Below are 25144 nucleotides of genomic sequence, written 5' to 3' on the forward strand. Positions count from 1 at the left end.
TTATGTTGTTGTTGTGTTATGTTTGACTTGCTACTGGACCAAAATGATAGTTAAGTAGTATATGTAATCGTATTCGTTGAAAAAAAAATGAACATAGTTTGGCCAGCCTGGGCTGATGAACCTACCTATATTTATTGTTCATACTAGCTTGGAATAAATTGAATTAATATATTGTTTTTTATGACAATCGTTACATTTAAAATGGTATGAAACTAGAAACTTAATGGTGACGGGAAAAATTGGGTGTTTTTTCTTTCTTTTAAGGTAAACATGTGTTGTCAGATTAACATTATTTTGATATTGGTTGTTTTGGCATAGGAATAAACTAACGATCCCCGTTATTGGATAAATGTTTAATATTTAGTGTGGACTATTAACTCTATAAGCGCGCAAATAAGTTTAATAATATAATTTATCGCTATGAATTTGAATTAGATAGAACTGATTAATAACGTATAATATACTGTAGCTATGTTTACAGTTCAGGTTCAGAAGCTTTAAGCTCAAGAGTCAAGATATAGCATTGTACTATATGATCCTTAAAGATTTAGCGGCGTGTTAAGGAAATGTTCACCTTTACTAACCTACTGTAGTTTACAAACTGAGATTGTAGCACTAAATACAGCAATTATAACATAGCATGAACAATCAAAATTTAGTACTTTTTCTGACATGTGTAGCTTAAAACTAACTACATTTATTTTTATCATTTAACTACATTTATTTATATTGAGGCAACTCCGCTGGCAGCAATAGAAAATCGAGCCACGAGGAAAGTTTATATTCTGCATTTGGCCGGATAATCACTTGGTCTTATTTGCTTAAATAGTTACGTAGCATAATTTCTTTCTTGTTGCGCAAATACGATCAAGGAATAAGTACTCCACTTTTGAAATATACTTTTACGGTTTATATGGGTGTTAGTGGGTAATGGGTACTTTTGACGCTCAAAATATTATTCGGGTTCTCAACCACATAAATGTTAATAACTTATCATATGGCTCCTCTACACGATGGGCCAGCGCCGGCCACTCCAAGGGATGCAGCCATGCGGTAGAATGAGATAGCAATATCACTTGTCCCTTGGAGTGGCCGGCGTTGGCCCATCGTATAGAAGAGCCATTAGCATGGTTGTAGGGAAAACGTAGCGAGTCATCCAAATGAATAGCGCTAAAGTGTGTTTTTGTACACATTCCAGGGCGGCATCAACAACAAATGTGATGTTCGCGTCTGCGCCGCTCACGAGGCGCGCCTCCGCGCTGCACCTCGACTCGGACAACGACAACAAAGGTAATTGCAAGCTGTACAGTAAAACGGGGTGAGTAGGTTTCGCGGGGAGAGTTGGGTTATGAATGGGGAGAGAAGGTTTGAGAGGGGGGTGAGAAGGGATTTTAAGGCTACTGCTACAAAAATAATGTATTCCAATTTAAAATGGGGCTATAGTAATACGCATAATAAAAAAAATCGGTTCAACAATCTTTCAAAATCACCTTTGTATGAAAAACCCTCTCACCCCAAATACGAGCCACTACGGGGTGAGGTAGGTTTTCCTCTTTATCGTCAAAGTTATGAAATGGAACTACCCAAAATAAAATACAAATGTCCGAACCACGTATTATATACACCATTCAGTTTTCACATGTAGTACAAATAAAATTTTATCGAGGTTTGAAAGTCAAATTTCACCCAGCTCACCCCATTTTACGGTACTACAGAGTAAATAATAGTACTGCTGTACAGAAAGGAAACTTCCTACAAAACCGAAGTTTGACAGCGGTTCGGGGTCGAATCATGCTGTACCTTTATAATGGCACTATCCCTTTCGGCTATTTAGGATTGTCAAAATTCAAGCCATTATCTTATCTGTGGTCGTGTACTCAATGGGACATCAAGTTGTGTCAACCCTATTAATTGCTCGGATCAATGCTGAGCCGAGCGGAGTCGAAGTCAGGAGTTTCGCACCCCTGGCTGTATGTACATTCATCGACTGGGAAAAAACGTGACGTTGAAATGTACTCGGAGAAATGTGGCAGATATAGTTAGTACCAATCTTTGCATGAATTCCCTATTATCGCTTAGCGTTGTGGCCATAAGGTTAAGCGTACACGCTCAAAAACTTCGACATCTAAATTTCGCTTTTGCTACCTATTTATACGATTAATTAAAAACATCCTTACCTTGTTTTAATTTTTAACAAGCAGAAACGTCTGCGAACGATGCTATTAAGCTTAGAATAAATTTAAAAGTGGAAAAATTACTGTCTTGGGTGAGACTTGAACTCACGGCCTCTGGATCGATACTACATCCTTACCTTGATTTTGTATTTTGAAAAATAATGCAACTAATGTCAAAGATAAAATTGAGCGTGTACACAAAACTTAACTTTTCAGCTCTAATTATATAAAAAAAATCATGGTAAAGCCTGACAAGATTCTTTTGACGCTGAGGTAGTATCGCAATAAACATCTTACACATATGACAATAATGTACGCACGTCAGTACCGTTCATGTCTACGAGCAATTTTAAAAAATTTGTTCATTGAATAGAATAAAATAGAATAGAAAAACGTTTATTGCAAAAACCATCTATACATACAGCACCATAAACATTGGAATGATAAGCAAACCTTCGTCCTTTTTTGCTATAAGAAAAATTATTTTGAATATAATTAAATATATACATATTTAATTATATTCAAAATATTTTACATATTTTTTTTAATATATACATATTTAATTATATTCAAAATATTTTTTCTTGCATCTATGGGTTTTTTTTTGGCCTTTATGTTGTACATTCGTTTATAATTGCGTAATCTTTTCCTTTTTACATCGGTGACATTCGATGACTTTCAACGTCTGTTGTCAAAGGGACTCCTTGCCAGTAAACCAAATAACATGAAAATCCGCAACATGGTGAAGGCGAAATATAATCTTGTCAGGCTTCATATGAGTATATGACTAGACAGAACGTTTGCGAGGTCGTGATCGCATTTTACCTTAGATTCGCGTTGTATTCCCAACTTATGTGATCATTTTAACACACAATGCAACCTGCACTAGCACCTGTACGCACCTGCACTACTTGCAGTGTGTTTGGGTGTGAGCAAGCGCTTATTAATGACACTTTATAGCAGCTCCTTCCTTGCCGACCGCTTAATAAATTTTCTCGTTAATAAGGCAGGTGGGCCCGTTTCTCAAAAGCTTGTAACTTGTAATACAAGTAGGAATCCCTTTTTAACAAAATCTGTCAAAAAGTGACATCCGCCTGTATTACAAGTTACAAGCTTTTGAGAAACGGGCCCCGGGTCGATGAATTTCTCCTTAATAAGCCAGATTAAGGATGAGTAGCACATGCCAGATTTTGAGATAATTTTAAGCGATCTTTCCTGCCGGGTTCGTACAAGTTACAATATTTCACAAAATGCATATAATACACCTTAAGCTTTCGACTCGCTTTCGTTCTTAACTATTAAAAACTGTCCCTTCTGTATGTGTCGATTCTGCAGTTGCAAATTTCAATTCATACTGTATTTTTTTTTCTATTCTGTATGCAACACAATATTGTTCTTACATTTCTGTAGAGTTACATACGATTTCTTATGAACCCTAAAAGCATGGTTATTAAAAATTATGTTGTTAGGGCTCATTTAGATGATGCGAGAACTCGTATGCGAGTTCCATTACATTGCGGTTTTTGATCGGTCCGTTGAATTGGACGTAACCAACAGTCCGCAATGTAACTAAAATCGTATGCGAGTTCGCGCGCTGTCTAAATCACCCCTTATTATTTTCCAACCACTCCTGAAATGTATGAACTGTAGCATTGTACTATGTATGCAGCATTTAACAAATGGGATGAAAACTCCAAGCATGTCTAAACTAACCATTTATCGTGTGAACCCTTTATTTCAATGCAGCTTCTATAGGATTGAGGATGTTTACAAGTTTCTGTAAGTTAACCTTATATTCTGATAACTTTTATTTGTGTCCCTCTGATAAATTTTATTTGTGCGATTACAAGCTTTTGAAACACCACCTACATACAGCTTATGAAACAAAATATCAATTTAATAGTCACAGTGTCTTAATAAATGTATAGGAGCGCCCGTTTCTGAACAGCGATATTAATCGAGCGCGGCCTTGCAAAGGATTAGAGGAGATTATACTAATTCGTTGTAAGACTCGAGACATCTTGCCTATGTGACGTGTGCAATGCGTTATAAAACTGTGACATAACAGAGTAACTTAGCAAATGCAATTTCATTTGCTTAATTTCTCTTTCTTATAAACAAATAAAAACAACTTGTTGCCATGAATATAAAATACCAACAGGGGCCCGTTTCTCAAAAGCTTGTAACTTGTCATAAAAGTGGAAGCCCCCTTCTAACAAAAGCTGTCAATAAGTGACATCCGCTTGTATTACAAGTTACAAGCTTTTTAGAAACGGGCCCCAGAGCTTTGTTATGTAACATAGAAGGCTTTCTTAGTCTACTATTATTAGTACCATTATTTCTTAAGCATACATGTGGCGGGTCTTTTAAATCTTTTTCTACTCCCGTACTTTTATTTGTCATATAAAGGGTCGTGCACACACCTTTAAACCCTACCTTATAGTTGCCAAGACAAGTCTTTAGTCTATTCCCCAAAAAATAATTTGTGCATACACGCAGTATCTTTTTGGCGATTTTACGATACTTCGTGTAATGACCACTTAAAAAATATTGAATGAAATACAGTGTTTTATTGCAACTAAAGTCAATAATCCGTATTGCAGACGAACCCGACCGACAGCCACCCGTGGCCATGTGGTCGAGCGTGGCGCGGCGCCGCACGGACCTGGTGCCCACGCTGCCCGCGCCGCGCGCCCCAGGTAGAGCCTACTCCATGACGCGGCTCGACAAGCTGCCGTCGCGCCCGCTCTCCGGCTCGCCCTCCATGCACCACCTCAACAGGACCCGTAAGACTTTCAGGAGCTGAGCTTTGCTGGGTTTCGAGGCTTCGCTTTGGTGACTGACGCTAGGGTAATAGGATGACGCTATGGGTTTTGAATCTTGCTTTGCTTTGGTGACTGACGCAAGAATAAGATACGCTTTGAGGGAAGCGTTGTGATTGCCGCTTTGGTAACTGACTCTTAATAGCGGTTGATCTGAAAAACAGACCGCCCATTTATGTATTTTTTGTTATGTTATAACTTCTGTCAAAATCATCAGTTCTTTCAATTATAGTAGGATAAGGTCTATAAATTTTCTGAATGTTTTGTACCGTTCAATCCATTACCATCAATACCATCATACAAGGTACCTGATATGATTATGCTGTACTTATAGAAAAAAAACAAATGTAATTGGAAAAACTTGGCGATATTATGGCCTGTATTTTGCGATTGGCTTTGCTTTGGAGATTAACGCTATGATGCCTATGATAAAGACAGTAATTGAGTTGTTAGACAGAGGTTTTGGTTAGAATCACTAGAATAAGGTACCTAATAAGGCCTTACAAGGATCTTGCAATCAACGTCACACTAGGATACTGCGATCATATATAACTAAGGATACCGCCTTTAGGAACATTACCGTTCAAATTCTCGGGCCAAATTAGCACACACACACAATTACGCCTACATTCAAATAAGACGACGCGTTTACAGAGCCTGTAATCAAAGCTGGTAAACGAAATAATAGTCATCTTTATTATACTAATGGTACATAGCTAAGTGTAGATGAAATGCATATAATGTCAATAACTACCAATCAGCGACATTAATCCGCTAATAACCTTCTTGCTGTACGTACTGGCCGCTGAGAGTTCGTGGTTCATATTTGATTAGAATATTACTTGGACAGGGATAGGTTTATGCCATACAGTGAAGAACCAGTCAAATAATTCACGTAGAATAATTTAATGCAGATTAAAAGATAACTAGTTAAAATGTTGTTATGACATGACAGACTAACTCAACATAAGTAAATATATCATTGTTGTATAAATGTATTCCGCTATAATAAGTATTTTGTATATTTTATTATCAATCTGCATGGCAGTGCGAAGTCACGTTCAGGTATAGTCTGTCCGTTTTTCTAAGATCAAGTATGCCATATGATAGTAAATGTATGGCGAACTTGATCTTAGAAATCGGACTGGCTATACAGTCTGCAAAATTTACATGGGTACACGAATCGGGTCAAAAATATTTGAACAGGCGAAGTCACAATAAATCCCCACTTTCAGTTCAGAATATTTTATATGTATATACAGGGTGATTCCGGGGTCGTGGAGCAAGCGATCAAGGCATGATACACAAGCCCATACTGAACAACTTTTACTATGGGACCAACTCCGAAATCGCGAAAAAAAAAATTGGTAGTTTCATACATTTCGGCCGATCACATGTTGTCGTGTTCTATGGGAAGGCCAGTTTTTTTTCGCGATTTCGGATTTGGTCCCATAGTAAAGCCAGCGATCAAGGCATAATACAGTGATCGGCCGAAATGTATGAAACTACCAATGTGATCGGCCGAAATGTATGAAACTACCAATTTTTTTTTCGCGATTTCGGAGTTGGTCCCATAGTAAAAGTTGTTCAGTATGGGCTTGTGTATCATGCCTTGATCGCTTGCTCCACGACCCCGGAATCACCCTGTATATATAGCCGGTCAAGCAAGTTTGTCAGTAGAAAAAGGTGCAAAATGAAAATTTTGTATAGGACCACTGCCGTTCGCGCGCTTAGATTTTCTAAATTTGCCGCTCTTATAATATTTTAAACTTTCGCGTTTTGAACACATATTAACTCACATTATACGGAACGAAACTGATTTAAGTCGGTAAATCAAGGTAATTGAATTTAATTCGCGTTAGACCCGTCTATAATGTGAGTTAATATGTTTGTCGCTCTTTTCTACTGACGGAAATGGCTTGAGAGAGAACCTACATATATGTGACAGTAGAGGGTGGATTCAAATGATCAACATTTTCAGATAATGTGTGTATTTGTTAAATTAATTCAGTGAAAGCATGATAGGAAAAAAATATCTACATATAGGAGACCGGGTATGATTATCTCACGGGTTATATCTCATGAATAGAACATATTCTAGATATCTTGCCAGGCATCCACTCAATTTTATGTCTCTCTAATTGGACAGCTTTTTTTCCATAGTTCTCTGCGAATAGCATCTTGTGGGAATCTGAATGGAAAGTAATGTAAAATGACAATACCAAATTTGATTATTAATTTGAAATAACTAGGTAGTTTTTTTATAGCTCCATCTCATGAAATAAAAAAGGAAAATACAAATCTGTAATAAGGAATTTATTACTACATTTATAATTACATATATAGAAAATACCTAAACGAAACACAAGTTAATAAAATAGTCTACTTCATTTAGCATAACACCATCCCTATTATCCTCGCAATTTAAAAAGTCGTATGTTGTTATGAAAGTCGTATGCAGTTGTTACGTTTTAGCTTAGCACGGTAGTATTGAAAACATATCGTCATGTTTTTTCCAAATTCTACTGAAGTTATCTGTTTACTACAAGTGAAAAGTGATTCCATTGTCCTTGGTATGAACTAAAATAACTTCTGCACCACTTCACGACACATTAATATATTTTTAATTACAAAAAAACGTTGTTTTTATAAATCAATTTAGCCATTTGTCACTGACTGTCATCTCGGTCGTACTGAGATTGCCAATCGAGCAGTTTGTAAGTACCGCCTATCGCGGGGTAGTTTGCGTTGGGTCATAATTGAGCGGACAGAATACTTCCATGTATAGCATTTCGCTGCTAGGATAAAGTGTCACGAAGATGCTATTTAAAATATGTCATTATAAGTTTAGGTAACCATACCATCCTACAATGGTTCCAAATTATTTTGTATCAAGCTTCGCTTTGGTGACTGCTGCTTGCTTAAGATAATAAGAAACTTTAGAAATGTTTGAAAGTATTGCTTGAAAGGTGCCTTGTCTTGTTGACTGACAATTAAAAAAAAACCGGGCAAGTGCGAGTCGGACTCGCGCGAAGGGTTCCGTACCATAATGAAAAAAAAACACGGGAAAAAAAGCAAAAAAAAAACGGTCACCCATCCAAGTACTGACCACGCCCGACGTTGCTTAACTTTGGTCAAAAATCACGTTTGTTGTATGGGAGCCCCATTTAAATATTTATTTTATTCTGTTTTTAGTATTTGTTGTTATAGCGGCAACAGAAATACATCGTCTGTGAAAATTTCAAATGTCTAGCTATCACGGTTCGTGAGATACAGCCTGGTGACAGACAGACGGACGGACGGACGGACGGACAGCGAAGTCTTAGTAATAGGGTCCCGTTTTACCTTTTGGGTACGGAACCCTAAAAACGGCCCTTTGATTGGTTTGAAATCATTGTAAAAAGCTCTTCCGCGCGGTTGAAGACTTTACGCTAAGATAGAATGCAAAAAGTCTAAAGATCTCCTTCTATATGTAGACCTACGCTGATTCCAAATGACTGTAAACGTCGCTCACTATTGGTTTGGATGAAATACATATAACCTTTGTGTGGTTGTGTAAAAGCTTTGCTTTACTGTCAATTGAATAAAAGGAGTTAATTTATAACCATATAAAAGTATTGAGACATATCAGGTTCAGGAAAGAAAAGGTTCAGGTTTCATCTTTTACCATTTTTTCATTTGTCTTAACGTTTCTCATCTTTCTTCTAATTCTTGTCATGTCATAAATGTCTGTTGTCATTTAACTTCTAAATTGTGGGTTTCTATTTGGCTATTGTAAATCCTTTATTGGTCACTTCTGGGTTGTTTTATTCGGCACTTTCACGTTGGGTACAAGGTGAGCTATATCTTAAACTCTTAATCCACCACTCTTGTATCACGTAACTTCAAAAACAAAGGTAAGTTGGGATCTAACTTATTTTTAATAATGCACTGGGTGTGTGTACAGCACTGTAATTGTATTTATAAAATAGTAAATAATTTTGTTATGTTTAAATTACGAAATATCCGAAATCCCCAGACAGCTCCTTATACATATATCTCTTTCCGTTCCCACATTCGAAATATCCTAAATCCCTAGTCCGCTCCTAATATATCTCTTTCAGTTCCCACAGTTTGATTGTACTGTAAAAATCGTTCATATTGTAACTACAAGTGTACGTTACGAATTTACGAATACGAAAATATTCTAAAAAGCTTGTAACATTAGCTTTATCAAACAGGCGTTTGTAAAATAAAGTATTCATACGACTAGCCGCCCGCTTATAAAGCGGCGGTTTTGTCCATGAGTGACAAATCTGGCGTACAATAGTATATTACGATACCAGTGCGTAAAGTAGGAAATTCGCAATGAGTGGCGTTCGGGAGTGTTTTAAATCGACATAAGTTGCGAATCACCTTTTCGCACGTGTATTGTACAACGCTTTACAGTATATTTGGCCCTTTAAATTTTCGACATAGGTACGCACGTATAGTGCTAGTTACCGCACTAACACGAGCTATTATACTTAGTAACATAATTTTTATTAATTAATTACAGTGATAGACGCCTCATTCTGTTCTCGTATGTTTCTTTTCTCTTAATGAATGTATTAATTATATTGGATATTGACTCTTGGAGACCCTATACATCTCTAAGGATAACTTGATAAACTATATAATCTTATAGTTCTGACACCTAGAGACATTTACACCTCTAAATATTATAGATTTTCTTTCGTGTGTTTTTTTATCTGTATTTTGTATGTAATTCGACATTAAGAGACCATATACATCTCTTAGTAATTGTAATCCCACCAAAAACATAAATGTAAAAAAGGAGAGCCAAGTTCAATACAAAAATTATGCTTGGCTGTGGGGCTCGCCGCAAAAAGAATGGAGATCTAAATGAGTGCCACTGCCAAGTTCTATGCAAAATCCAAATATGTATTTATAGGAACAAAATAACATTATAAACAAGTATTAAACTCTATTTCCTTGCTTTATTGGATACCTATAACTATTGCTGTTATTTAAAAAAATGTGAGATCTTAAAGTAGGTTAGATTTGACTTGGCCAGTTTTCATTATATCAATCATTTTATATATATTGTAATTCTGATAAAACCTGGCCAAGCCAAATCTAACCTACTTTAAGATCTCACATTTTTTTAAATAACAGCAATTGTTATAGGTATCCAATAAAGCAAGGAAATAGAGTTTAATACTTGTTTATAATGTTATTTTGTTCCTATAAATACATATTTGGATTTTGCATAGAACTTGGCAGTGGCACTCATTTAGATCTCCATTCTTTTTGCGGCGAGCCCCACAGCCAAGCATAATTTTTGTATTGAACTTGGCTCTCCTTTTTTACATTTATGTTTTTGGTGGGATATCAATACTTTTTGTAAAGAAAACTAGGCAGGTATTGAGATTTAATGTTTTTTCTTGTGTTTCCGCTGTATGGTTTTTACTTCTGTTCTTTGTATAATTATGTGGTACCGCGCGCCGCCGACGACACACCGTTGGCCGGTTGTTTAGAGCGTATTAAAAGTTTTTTGTATGGGGACACCACTTATTTTTTGACTAAACTTTATTTTAATATAGCAAATTTAATAATACATATATTGGGGTAGTTTCAAATATCTGCTTGTAACGGTTCCAACGCTACAATAAAAAAATATTTTTTTGTATGGGGACCCCCCCTATTTTTCAACTTTTTTTTATTTTTAGATTTTTTCCTACGCTTACACACAATAACCGAGCTGGATTCCAAATTTCATCCTTCTAGGTCATCTGGAAGTAGGTTAGGTTTAGGTACTTATATGTCAGTCCCAATAAAAAATGGTTTTTTTTGTATGGGGACCCCCCCTATTTTTAAACTTTATTTTATTTTTAGATTTTTTCCTACGCTTACACACAATAACCGAGCTGGATTCCAAATTTCATCCTTCTAGGTCATCTGGAAGTAGGTTAGGTTTAGGTACTTATATCAGTCCCAATAAAAATTGTTTTTTTTGTATGGGGACCCCCCCTATTTTTAAACTTTATTTTATTTTTAGATTTTTTCCTACGGTTACACGCAATAACCGAGCTGGATTCCAAATTTCATCCTTCTAGGTCATCTGGAAGTAGGTTAGGTTTAGGTACTTATATGTCAGTCCCAATAAAAAGTGGTTTTTTTGTATGGGGACCCCCCCTATTTTTTAACTTTATTTTATTTTTAGATTTTTTCCTACGGTTACACACAATAACCAAGCTGGATTCCAAATTTCATCCTTCTAGGTCATCTGGAAGTAGGTTAGGTTTAGGTACTATAAGTCATAAGTCAGTCTTAAAATTTACGACTTTTTGACCTTCATACCTTTATAACCGTTTGAGCTAGCTTCATGAAATTTGGGCTTCTAGATATCCTTATGGATATAATTAAACACACGTAGTTTTATGTGTTTACGTCAAAGATGTTTTGAGTTATAGAAGGGTCAAAAGTGGCACCAAGTGGTTCGTGTAATATTACACTCGGCGCTGGCTAGCCAGTTCCTTTGCTTGAACTTGGCTTGACACGCTGCCGCGTGTCTAGATACGTTAGATTGAATTGTTAGTTTTATTTATTATTATTATATTATTTTTGCTTTTATGTAAATTCAATGTTGACGTGTAAAAGTGCCCTTGTGGCCTATTTGCTGAATAAATGTTGATGATGACTAGGCGATAAATTAGCACCATATGTACCTACTGCAAATATTGTTCTGTGTAGGAACGCTACCCGCTTAATCCGCTTTTCCTCATAACAATACCTACTAATTATTTAATCCGAACACCGTGAAATCCCTGTCCAACATCCTCTACCCGTCAATCTACTGGTATTCTCCGTGCGTTTAACCTTTTCGCCGCCACGTTAATGAAGTAATAAAGTGTCATCAGCGCCATGTCAAAAATACAAATACGAACCTGACCAAAACTACGACTCGATATGAAGTCGTGGCGCGTGGGGCACGAAACGTACTGACTTTATATCAAGTAAACGGCGGCGAAAAGGTTAACGCGTGGTCGGCTCACGTGTACATACGCCGCAGAGCCGCGGTCGGGCGACACGACGCCGACGCCGGGCTCGCGGCCCGCCAGCGCGCTGTCGGCCGCGCCCGCGCCCGTGCTGCGCGCGCGCCCCGCCCCCGCGCGCCGCCCGCGCCCCGCCTCCATCGCCGGCACCGGCGTCAACACGCCCCGAGGTGAGCCCTCCCCCACCACCACCACCACCACCACCACCGCACCATGTCTCAACCTTCATGGTCGTTTCCTACACACTTAGGGTCAGGTGCACCAAACTGTTCGTATCGTTAAAGAATTCGCAAAATTATTATGTATGGAAAGTTTCATAGTGGCGCGCCGGCTGATGTTGATCAGTATGTCAAATGTGGTCGGTGCAACTGGCCCTTAGACTAGGGATCCTCTAGACGGAGTTTAGAGCAATTATTTCATGAAACCGATGCTGCCAAAAATACGGGGGTGCGGGGGACGAGGTGAGCGAGGTCCCGCGCCATAATTCGTCCGTTCAAAGACACGGGCGTCACACAAAGACACTTTCGACTCGAAAATGGAGTAAAACTAGTGGCAGAGGGGGTAGAGCTACTATGCTCAGTCTGGAGGATGTCTTGTCTGTGCCTATTCAATACAGGACTGCGTCACAATACACTTTCACAGAGTAGAGCGTGATCCGTCATTCAAAGTTCGCTCTTGGTAATGAAATTGAAAACGAAATTTACTCTTTTGTGCAACGGTCCTGGATTGCGTCATTACATGTTTAAATTTTATAATTATTGTGTAAATTAATGCCCTATATTGACTTCATGTTTCAAGACAGGCTAATCCTGCGCTGGATTTAGTTAAGTTATAATACTTGTAATTTAGATGTAGTTTTAATAAAAATATGTGTTCCGTGTTAGCTGTGCTTTAGCTTAGCTGTGTAAATTAAATAACACGAATGTTGAATGTTGCCCTTCTTAATTGTCAGTGTCTGTATGTTGTAGAGATGCACCGGATATCCGGTTACTATCCGGTATCCGGCCTATCCGGCCATTATTTTACTATCCGGCCGGATACCGGATAGTGACCTTCTATCCGGCCGGATACCGGATAGTAACATTGCTTGATTGCGGAGTAAATAAATTGGATTTAAGAAACAGATACGGTCATAATCGTACTTGTTAATTATTTTAAAACAATTTAATCATTCCACTGACTTGCATACACACTTCATTTCAAACCTAGAAATGAGTCCGCGAGAACGTTTACTAGAAAACAGGTCAAACCTGCAGAATGCGCACCTGAAAAATCGAAATGTAGGTATAGTTCCGCCTGCCGAATATCCGGCGGCCGGATACCGGATATTCGGCCAGCGTCCAGGCCGGATATCCGGTATCCGGTATCCGGCCAAACAACTATCCGTTGCATCTCTAGTATGTTGTATTACTAAACAATACCATGGTACCCAATACCTACTCAATCTAGATTTACCTATCCTTAGATTTCTTCTAAAGTATGAAAATTGTCTTGGTAATGTAATAGAATGCTCTTTCCCCTATGATGTCAATTTCTTGTTTTTTTTTAAGTGAATTCATTCTTTAATACCTACTTACGTACTTATCCGGTTTTATACGTCAAACCGTCGTCTCCATTTTGGGAAAATACTAATATAGGTTAAACACAACGGCTGAGCTTAATATTATTATCTTATTTGTAGTTTCAATTTCGATCTGATACGCGATGTCGACGATCTTGTGGTGCGCGGCTATCAATTTATTATATCCGACCCGACTAAAAAAGTTGAAGAACGGTTCAGTATCCCAGATGGGTGAATATTCTCAACCGCCATCGACTACGATATATATTTGATATCGTGTAAGACCGAAGAAGAAGTTAACGGGTTTGTCGTCGGGTGTCCGACAGGCGGGGTGGACACGAACAGCCAGAGCGCGGCGACGACGCCGTCGGTGTCGCGCGACAGCACGGTGATGGCGGCCGCCGTGCCGCGCCGCGCGCACACCACGCCGCGCCGCCCGCGACCCGCCTCGCTGCACGTCTCGCGACCAGGTAATGTTGTGTACTGTGTAGCCAGCCGCTGGCGGGTGGACACGAACAGCCAGAGCGCGGCGACGACGCCGTCCATCCATCAAGTCGTTTGAGGAAAATGGCCTCACGACGTTAGACATAAAACGCCAATTACACAAGGAAAGACCTAAGCCCTCCTACGTGTATACGTACAACACATCCGGTCAACTCTCCTGCTGTGAATGTGGCAGAGTTTTTAAGAACAAGTTTGGCCTGGCCAGCCACATAACAGCTCATAAGAGGAAAAACTCTTGATTGCTGAGTTCGCCATCATCGAAATCGATGTGGAGGACTATATAGCTGCTCGGTAGCGCACAAGCGCGTGCATTAATTAGTTCCTCGGTGTCCGAATTAAAATGCCTGCTGTGATTCTGAAAAGCTCGTGTAAATAAATCAGAAATGTAAATTCCAGCGACAGCAGCCACTAACGCCACGCCCGTCGCGCCTGGCGAGGGCAAGCCGCCCGTGCACAGAAAGCCAAAGCCCTCCAAAGAGCATCCCAACCGCAAGTCCACGTCCGCGTCGCCCGGCCGCGCGCTCTCGCCGTCGCCCCAGCACTCGAAGGAGCCTAGCCAGGACAAAGATATTGTCAAGGTAAACATATTCATATGTATCACAAAACAGATAGGTACAGAAGTCAATCACATGTATGTACTTCACTTTTCATACCTACGCTCGGCGGTCGCTCTAGGGTTGTTAACTATAGCTTATGCACAAAAAACTATCGTGGTAGTGGCACTCGTATCAGCTCGTATCTAGTTGTTTGATTTATTGTTGAGGATGGAACGGGAAGAATGGAAATATAAATAAATAATAACTAAAATATTTTTATTTTAATGTCATTGTTAAACTGGTACCTAGTTTAAAAAACGATAATTCACCGTTTAATGTTTAATTTAAACAACCATCTACTGAACAGTTATAATAACTTTTTTTTGTATCTCCATTATTGCACAAAAAAATTCACAGACGCGTGTCTCAAGCGGATGGCACTCGCGCTCGCACCGGTCCGAGATATCGTGTCCGTGAGCAGTGTCTATGTGTGCGTTAATCGAGCGCACTTTGTATGTAGATTGATTTCTGTACCTATCTGTTTTGTGTTACTATTCCCTCGTGATAGGTTTCCAAACCAATCCAAATGTAATGGCAAATTTTCCGATTATTCAGTATAGACAGTTTGTTGTTTTTGTTGCACTACTTTCAGTCTAACATAAATTGTAGTTGTAGTGGTGGATTTCACCTCCAGAATCAAAGCCCAATGGGTCTTTTGGAGTTTTTTAACAGACACTCGTAGTAAAACTATTCTTTATGAGGTTGGTGATTACTGATTATGTAATAGCTAACATTTCCTTGTAGCAGTAAAATTGTAAATGTAGCTACTAAATAATCATATCAATATTTGCAGCAAAAGCCGAGTGATAAGAATCACGTCAACGCGCACGAAGTGAGTCAAAAGCTGGAAGCGTTACAGATACAAAATGGAAATGAAAATGCCAGACAGCCACTAAACGATAAGGTACGACTTTATTCATTTGTGAGTAAAGAGCTGGATAAATAACATCTTATAAGATTTTCATCTTGCAGTTTTATTAAAGTAACTTTATTAGCTTTATTTTAATTACTTCTTTTTTTTTCTTTAGGTTAATGAAAACAAAGAAAATCAGAATATAAACATAGTCAATCCACCGGTTGCGGTAAATAAAGTAGAACAGGCCAAGCCTGAAATAGTCGAAGTACAGAAGCCAGTCGAAGAGCAGAAAGTAGAAGATAACAAACAAATTGTAGAAGAAAAGAAAGAAATTGTAGAACAAAAGGTAGAAAAAGTCGAGGAAAAAGTAGAGCAAATAATTGAAAAGCCAGAGGAAAAGAAAGTAGAAGAAAAGAAAGAAAAGTTAGAAGAGAAGAAAGTAGAAGAAAAGAAAGAAAAGTCTGAAGAGAAGAAAGTTGAAGAAAAGAAAGAACCGTCCCAAGAAAAGGCTGAAGAAAACGAGATGACGGGTAAGTAATATTTACAGAAATGTTGTTATTAAGTTCTATATTAGGTTTTTTACCTGAATTTAAACACTAATTGGTAAGGGTTGTGTAGTGTTTTGTAAAATGAGAAGATATCTACATCTCGCATGCCTATTTGGAATCCGTTATTATACAGGGCTTTTTTTCAACCATTAACAATTAAAATTAGAGACATGAATGAGATTGGACCACTTTAAATATCACGCTTCGTAGGCGAAACGCGAGCTCGACACTGACGTCGACCGCCATACATTTGTTGTAGGGTGGTATTCCACCTGACCAATTTATTGGTCCAATGTGCATTGCGTCTCACTCTCTAATTAAGCAAAATGTGCAAATACACATTGGACCAAGAAATTGGACAGGTGGAATACCAACCTTATTCAATTGGCCCTGAAAGCGAAGCAACCCATTTTGAGTGTCAATATATTGGTGTAGAAAATAGTCACGTAGCCCAAATGTCTGTCTCTTGTGAGAATGACGTCATTGTGTTATTTCTGATCCCCAGCGTCCATGATCTCGCGACGCATCACCACGGAGGAGGAGGCCAAGGCCGCGCTGGCGGAACGCCGCCGCCGCGCCCGCGAGGAGCTGGAGCGGCAGGCAGAGCTCGAGCGGCAGAGGTGAGGCTGCTGGTATTTAGGTTACTGGTTAACAAAAGCAGTAAAAAACTGGTAAAGAATAACGTAGGATTAATTAAGGGGCCATCCATTAATTACGTCACACGTTTAGGAGGTGGGAGGGGGTCAAGAAAATGTGACATGTTGTGACATGGGGGAGAGGGGAGTCACAAACATTGTGACGTCACTTTAACTTCATCACTATTCATCAGTAACCGAAAATTAATTTATATTTTGTTATTCGCTGTACATTTAAATAATGAGGTTTTGGAAGTAGGTAATTTTCGTTCCTAATTAGTTTTGTGTTATAAAATTACTAATATTTCTTTTAAAAAAAATATTTTTTTACTAAAAAAATAATGCCGAGTTAGTAGGTATTGACGATTTCTTTGAAAACAAAATTGCCTAAATTGTGACGTCATACCAGGTGGGGAGGGATTTGCAAAATGTGACCAAGTGTGACAAGGAGGGGGGAGGGGTCAAAAAACCTATAAATTCGTGTGACGTAATTCATGGATGATCCCTAACACGCTTCACTCCGCTCCAATGCAGTGGCGTCTAACTTTGAGAATTATCCGAAGTAAATTGTAAAAATATGGGTGCACAAATCATCTCAAAAATATGTCCCATAACTCTTATGTCTGTATATTAAGAACTATGGGACATATTTTTGAGTAAGTTACACATTCATATTAGTACACTTGACTGTACAAGAAATAACGTCTAACCATTAAGTATACCGCGTGGCAAATAAATTATTGTTTTATTGATTACATCATAACCCACATATTATAATTTTCCAGACTGCAACGTGAAGCCGAGGAGGAGGCGGAACGGCAACGCCTCGAGGAGGAGCGGCAGCGGCGCGAAGAGGAGGAGGCCAAAGAGCTAGCGCGCCTGCAGCGGGCCGAGCAAGAGGAGAAACTTAGGAAAGCTATTGAGGTAGTGTAAAAATTAAGTATTGTAACACTATATATACGATTCAAGTAAGTAACTGAAAACTATAAAACAACTGTTCTTTTAATGTTCCGTGGCTAGCTCGAAAAGTATAAGCAATATTTTTAAGATATTTAAAATATTTTAACATTAATTTTTAGGGTTACACTCCATACATGTTACTAGAAGTGAAAAGATATATATTAGGTATCCATCATTTGATAGGTCTTCATTTCAAATTCTGGACATGTTTTTGCTATTAGAAATTGTAAAATTTGTATTTGTAACGAATACGACTATTTATTTAAATAAAAAATTTTAATCAAGGAGAGAAAGGAAAGGGCTCATGTTAAATGAGTCTTAAATCGTAACACGCGGCAACGGTTTCCTATAAACGGTATACCAACGGTGTCCACTTTATTTCAGGCGCAACAGCAACTAGAGCGCGAGGAGGCCGAGCGCAAAGCGCGCGAAGAGGCGGAGCGAGCGGCGCGCGTGGCGGAGGAGGGCGAGAAGCGGCGCCAGGCCGAGGAGGCCGAGCGGCTGCGGCGCCAGCAGCTCGAGCGCACCGAGCTAGAGCGCGTCGCGCGCCGCCAGCGCGTCGAGGCCATCATGGCGCGCACGCGCCTCAGGAAGGTACGCACTACAAGTGTCCGTCAACACGAACGAAAGGGTTAATACGACAACACGTAGCAGGCCGAGGAGATAAAGCGGCTACGGCGCGAACCGAGTGCGAACGCGTCGCGTCGGCGGCGGAAGATGCTCACGTAAGCAGACGTCGATTTAGTGCACACGGACGTGGCTTGTGCTTGACACGAGTGACGTAGGGTCGATAATATTGAATGGATGATTATTTTACCTCTTATTGCATAGGCTTAAAGTTTATTCGAGTGACACTTTGTTGATGTTCCTTCTACTAAAGCTGTAAATAAATTAATTTGCATTGAAATTATCGAAAATAAAGTTAATGGTGATATGTAATTGGAAAGAATTTATGTTTTTAATTAAACTCTGTTTTTATAAAATTAATTTAATTGTTAATTGATCATCAATTTTTCATAAATTGTCGATGCCGGAAACTGGACATAGACGACGACGATTCTGAGAGATGGTTATTACTTAAAAGCACATTTTTATGTCCTCAGGCTGAAGAAGATAAGAAGCAACAAGAAGAGAAGGAGCAACAGCAGGGCGGCGCCGACAACGGCAACGCCGACCACAGCGCGCCCGAGCCGCAGCAGGTACGTGTCTACACACACACACACACAGCCTCTGCCAATACGGTTTGCGAAAACGGATTCTTATTCAGAGAACGTCGTTTGGGTTACATTCTGAAAATCGCCCTCGGTTCAATCTCAGCACCGAAAATGTCACTCGCTCTTCAATATTTCTGACACCGGCGGGCCAGTATAGACGTTAAGTAAATAAATGAAGGTTACCAGTACTCGCCAGCGCCATGCTGTTCTATGGTGATATATTAGCACATTTTATGGATTTTCCTTATCGTTGCCCATCCATGTTGAAACTATACTTTTTTCTAAATATATAATAAAAATTAAGTATTACAACTTAAAATACGTCAGCTTAGGTCTTTAGAAAAATCAGGCCTAATGAATTAGTTTATGTTTACACAGCAGGCTTCAGAGCCCAGTGCCGCCGCCGCGGAGGAGGCGGAGGCGGCGCCGGCGCCGGCGGCGGTCACCAACAACGGCAACGTCACGGCCGACCTGCTGGGCCTGTCCGACCCACACCCGGTCAGTACAACACACACACACATACACACGCACACGCACACACTTGCACCACTGCGCCGACCATCACCGACTGTGTAGTCTGATTGAGCTAATTCTGCGCCGATTTTGACATGACTAATGGCGTTATTCATAAACGCGCTACAAGCTTTAATTAGCTTTTAATTGGTCTTTATCTGTCGTTCTGACTTATGCATTTGTAAGAAAGGGATAAAACATAAATGAACCAATAGAGGCTTGTAAAGTTTTATGATTAAGGAGGTTCATTTGGAAGTGCTAAAATAAACGTTATATTTTCATAGATATTTGACGTTTATTTTAAGCTGTGCAGGGTTTTTAGCACATGTTACTTTTTATAATTTGTTGCAATGCGTAGAATCTTATGAGTTTCACGTATGATTACTTATGAAATCAAATTTACCATAATAAACAAGGACTAACATACATAAGTCTGAGTTTTCGAAGATGTTTAAATGAGCAAAATGTTGACTTGAGTTGATAATACTGAGTCGCATTCCCCATAGTAACAAATCTTTTTGAAATTTCATAATAAATAATTATGCTTGATTGGAAAAGCTATATGCGTTGAATGACTCACTAGAGGATAACCTTTGCTTTCGCGCACCGATTACATAACATTCAATAAAGAAAGCCTTCCCGAGCTGCTGAACTGGAAAAAAATCATGCTCGTTTTCTAATTAAAATTCACCAAAGCAATTTTTTTGGATAATTAACCATAATTCGAACTTCAATTTTTGTTTGTAACGTGCATCATAATTATTCAAGATCGAAGACAAATCGCAAGAGCAGCCGACGGCCAAGAACCCAACAAACGACAACTCCAACAACGGCTTAGCGGCGCCCACCAACAACGGCAACGCCAACAGCATGGCGCACATCTCCGCCTCGTTCCTGCAGGGCGAGCGCGGCGCCGAGCTCGCCCAGAAGCAGGCGCCCGACGCCTTCGACGACGACTTCTCCACGCACAACGGCCACGCCGCCAGGCCCCACCCGCTCACGCTCCAGAACGCCATCTAGGGCCCCGGCCGATAACCTCCGCGAACCACTTATCGCGGAATAACTTCTTTTTAGCTGGTCGAATTGATATCTAACCGTACGCGATTATCGAGAGATGTCTCAATGTAAAAGGTGACAAATTGAACAGAATCAATGTTGCCGGCTCCCCTAACTAATAAAGTGATTCGTAAAAGTTGTGAAATTAAAATTGCACGCGCACACGTGGGATTTATTATTAGTAATCGGTGAAAACTCCGTTTCTTTTCCGTTCAATATGTCACCCGGTATACATATTGGCTGTCTGATAGACTGATAAGGTGAAGCGTACCTAAACAGCTTTGTAGGTTTGTATGTAAAATTGGTACGTCTATCGTCGCCATTTAAATAGACTAATGCGATGATTCATTGCTAGAAATAACTGTAAAATAATATGTAATATAAATAATATGAGTATTTTTTGCAAGAAATTCCAACACGCAAAAAATCATTTGCGAGTACACATCTATTTGTAGTTGCTCGTTTAAACTACCGTGCGCACACACACTGCAATACGCAATTACAATGTCAACATATAATTGAAGGGATGTTTACAAAAACAACATAACTGACTACACTGGTTGACACCTGAAACGATTAACAATGTTCTTAAAAAAGTGTCATCCGCTCTAAGCAGTTATGTTGTTTTTGTAAACATCCCTTCAATTGTTTGCACCTTTTGAAAGAGATTAGATACTGATGTAACTGTAGACACTTGTGTTTTTATATTGAGGTTTTTTTAATTTTCCAGTTAATCGTATATGTTGAGAGTGTGAGAACGTAATATGAAAGGTGCCTTGAAACGTCGGTTTCAAATTTAGTTACTATTTCGGTGCTACAATTATTTTATTATCAGTTTGCAATTACATATATTGGTTAGTTATGAAGTTAAAAAATATAGATATAATTGCAATATAAACTAGACGTAATTAATAAATGAATTTGGGAATAAGTATTGCAATTTTAGCAGCCAATATGTATGCCTTGAGAACGGGTTGTGGGGTATCTGCTTCTCTTTTAGATACAAACAAAAAACATATATTGGGACGTCTAGTAAGCTATGCGATTAGGACCAATGAGTCAGTACACATAACATTCTGGCTGGATATAAGAATCGCGGTTGTGGAAAATGTGTAGTTTGGCCAGTCATTCGCATCATCAGGAAGAGGCATCAAATTTACAAATAAAAGGTCTGGAATATTGTCCACATTTTCTTTTAATTTTCTCGCCTTTCCTAGTGACTGCAATGGCTGTCCCCAATATAATAATAATATAATATGTTATATCCAATGGTATAAATATCTATTCGTATATGTCGCATTACATCTGTGGGCTAGATGCGTCGTGAACCACGTTAAACGAATGGTGAAATTTAAATATCCAATATTTAAATTTGAGAAGCAGACTGTTAGTATGAATATATAAAATATTAATGCATTTATATTGCAAATCCTTGATTCTACTAAGATGTTTCCAAGCTTATCATATTGCTAACTTTAAGCAAAGATAATAAGTAATAAAATATAATAATTAATCACTGCTTAACATTTCGAGTTAATGGGAAGTAAAAACATATTTTCGTACATTAATCATTGAGCATTCATTTAGCGTAGTCGAGGCAGAAAACGAGTATGTATCATTAGGATCAGGGACTAACGGAATTAATGTCATTAATTTCTATAAATTATCATTAATTGTTCACGTTTGATAGTATCTTTGATAGGTTGTGTATAAAATGCTGTTTTTGCAGTGCGTATTACATTTTGTGTAAATTATAATTAGTTTTTATTTATTGTGATGTTTTATTAATGACCCGGTTGTAGGAAATATTTGTAAGGAAATCAATTTATCACTTCGCTTCTCTTTAGAGCCGGCGGGTGCGTTTATTGCGAGGCGCTTGTGTGGGAGCGGGGTGAATTTAATTCTTAGTTTCGTCCGCATTTTGTGGCAGTATTGCCTTGTTCAGATTTGAATTGGCATGCACGAATTAAATTGACTCGAGCCATTTTCAGAAAGATTATATTATTCTCATTAGGCCTCGGTCTCATACAGCCGACTTTCACGCTCGTTTTAAATACGACATCTTTATATATATGTGTGCATATCGTTGCCGCTTTGTGTACGCATTTAGACATCATTGGCTCATCCCAGTGCTAATTGCTTTAAATAATCCCAGTGTAAAAACCAAGCAAAATAAAAACTTTTGTGATAAAAGAAAGGCCTGTCAGAAACAATTTTAATAAAATTATCAACGAACGATTTGAGACCGAGTACTTTGATTCTCTATCCATTATGTGTTGTTACTCCGTATAAATACATATACCGAACATAAATCGTAGAATAAAAAATAGGTCTGTCACTAATCAACACACAATCATTAATATTACAAATAAAACCCTGAAAGGGTGTTCATCACAGGTTTTACTACACATGCTACATAATGTTATTTTATTCTGCTATAGCTACATAGTGTGTTTGTTACCAGACGATCACACGAGGCGCGATTGGCACATTTGTGTCATTGTATGTTATCCCTTTGGTAGTTGAAGGTTCAAGTTAAATAACTATAACTTAAGTAACGGACTTAAGTTGAAAGAGGTAAATTTATACGTTCATAATTTGATTCTTGCTATCAAGTACCAAATGGGTCTCTAGACCATTACCCATAATAACAATTAACAAATAGCCGTATGATAATAATTAAGTTATTAAACGATGCATAAAGAACTTTTGTAAAATAAGTAGTTAGCGTTCAAATAAATACGATACCTATTTTTTCGTGCTTATTCTATGTATATTAATTCTGTTAAGATTTCTTAAAATCACACATATTTCAATATTGTTTCTGTATAGCGTTTTTATTTTTAACGTTCTATGCTTGGATACAATAAATTTAACTTTAGGCAAATGAAACTGTATTTAACCTAATAATTATAATAGTAACAAATTATCTAATATCAGGAACATATTATGTTCCAAAACTTGTATATTCCATTCATTTCATCAAATTTCATTAATTCATTATTCTAATAGTTTAAATTGTTTAATCATTTTCAACCATCATCGTTTCTATGTACAGTCATGTCTGAAAATATCAATAAGGTCGCGAATACATATTTTTGGCACTTTGTCCGTATCGATATTTTCAAACGTGACTGTATTATGATACTATAAAGCTGTTTTATACATACATATTGCTCTAAACAGTTTTTGGTTTAGAAACCCATATTCTTAACCTTTGGATCGCCTTTAGTACAAGCTAAAAACTTAGGTACTTGATCACATAAAGGCTAATTTCACTTCGTAACGAGTAATAAACACATGGGTCTATAGCCGCCTTTTCAGGGGTTTAGGCATTCAAAGTAACCCTTTGAATAGTATTGTGTAACTTGGGAAGGCTTGAAAAATTATTTATTTATATACTTATATGAATTAAAGAGGAAAAAAGGTTGGAATCCATAATTTTTGTAACTCTGTTGTAAGTATTGTTTATGGCTATCATATGGTCATTTTAGCCTTTATTATATCCGAACAATTGTGCCTGTTATCAAATGTATAGTTTGTGTCTATTTTTCTGGGATCGTGCTACAATCATGTGTTTGATGTTTATACCTCTCTTTTTACTTCAATATTATTTATGCTGAGGGATGTATAGTTTCAGGAAATGTTTTCTTAACAACAAAATGATTTTGATAAGTAGGTAGAATTAGACTAAGACAAGTCTGCAAAGATTTTGATAGCACAGGCAGTGCTAGTGTTATTTTAAACGTCAAACTTCTATGAAATTATGACGTATAAATAACACTTGCACTGTATCGTGTGCTATCAAAATCGTTGCAGACTTATCTTGGTCTAACTCTAGTCCTATAAAGGACCAAAATATACGACAATATCAACCGTAACGCCACGTGTCGTAATGCCGTCTTAAGATTTTGGGATAGGGATTATATCACTTTTTTTATTTTAAAACGCGATTATATAAGATGACGGCCTGAAGAAAGGTATCTTTTTGTTCATTTTTATACGGTTGTTTTCATTATCACTCATCATTATACCTACCTGTAATGTATTTATATGTATATCACTCGAGACATGGCTTCTATGTACGATCTATTCTATATTATGTTAGCAATCGATGGATTTATAAGGAGAAAGTTTTAATAAAAAATATTATGAAATTTATCTATGTTTTATTTCTTTGAATTAATTTAACTCCCAAAAATATACCCAATCAAAATCGATTAATAGAAAACGAAATGTCGATTCGATACATCAAAAAAAAAAGTAGTACAGAAAGTGTCCAAGGCCTTCATTACAGATGAGGGTAGAAGTAGGTACTCGTATCTTATCGTTATTCAAAACCATTTTGATGTGAACATCGTCAGCATGTGGACCACAATGTAATTATTTAACCCTTAAATGTATAGTTATTCCGATATAATGGCCACTCATTTTGACGCTGACTGTTGGCCCAATAAGTATGTATTTAGATAAGACATTTTGTTAGTAAGTGGTGCTTGATTTATTATTCTTCATATTCGTTATAATTTTTTTTGCCTCTCAAGGCGTCAAATCCTGTGCTAGTGGCAATTTTTTCCTTTGAGGCTTTCTTACTTCTGAAGCTGTTGTTTTCTTCCCCTATTTCAGTCGTGGATACCGCTACTTGAATGGTTGGCAACGAGCCTAATA

General features: G+C 38.0%; 1 protein-coding gene across 3 annotated transcripts in view; it reads left to right on the forward strand.

The window, feature by feature from the left end:
* The window catches only part of LOC134667094 (ensconsin-like), a 48594-nt gene extending 23957 nt beyond the window's left edge, over positions 1-24637 (forward strand). For 2 of the 3 annotated variants that reach the window (XM_063524381.1, XM_063524386.1), the window contains 13 exons: positions 1199-1290; positions 4778-4960; positions 12051-12203; positions 13921-14064; positions 14495-14676; positions 15488-15598; positions 15723-16080; positions 16604-16718; positions 17519-17657; positions 18078-18287; positions 18797-18892; positions 19286-19405; positions 20189-24637. In XM_063524381.1, the coding sequence (XP_063380451.1) occupies positions 1199-1290; positions 4778-4960; positions 12051-12203; positions 13921-14064; positions 14495-14676; positions 15488-15598; positions 15723-16080; positions 16604-16718; positions 17519-17657; positions 18078-18287; positions 18797-18892; positions 19286-19405; positions 20189-20440 (2155 nt within the window). In that variant the 3' untranslated portion in view covers positions 20441-24637. The remainder of the gene's footprint in view (positions 1-1198; positions 1291-4777; positions 4961-12050; positions 12204-13920; positions 14065-14494; positions 14677-15487; positions 15599-15722; positions 16081-16603; positions 16719-17518; positions 17658-18077; positions 18288-18796; positions 18893-19285; positions 19406-20188) is intronic. The other variant, XM_063524394.1, reaches the window with a different exon arrangement.
* Positions 24638-25144: the final 507 nt, after the last annotated feature.

This window comes from Cydia fagiglandana, chromosome 1 (assembly GCF_963556715.1).
Source record: "Cydia fagiglandana chromosome 1, ilCydFagi1.1, whole genome shotgun sequence".
NCBI classification, from domain to species: domain Eukaryota; kingdom Metazoa; phylum Arthropoda; class Insecta; order Lepidoptera; family Tortricidae; genus Cydia; species Cydia fagiglandana.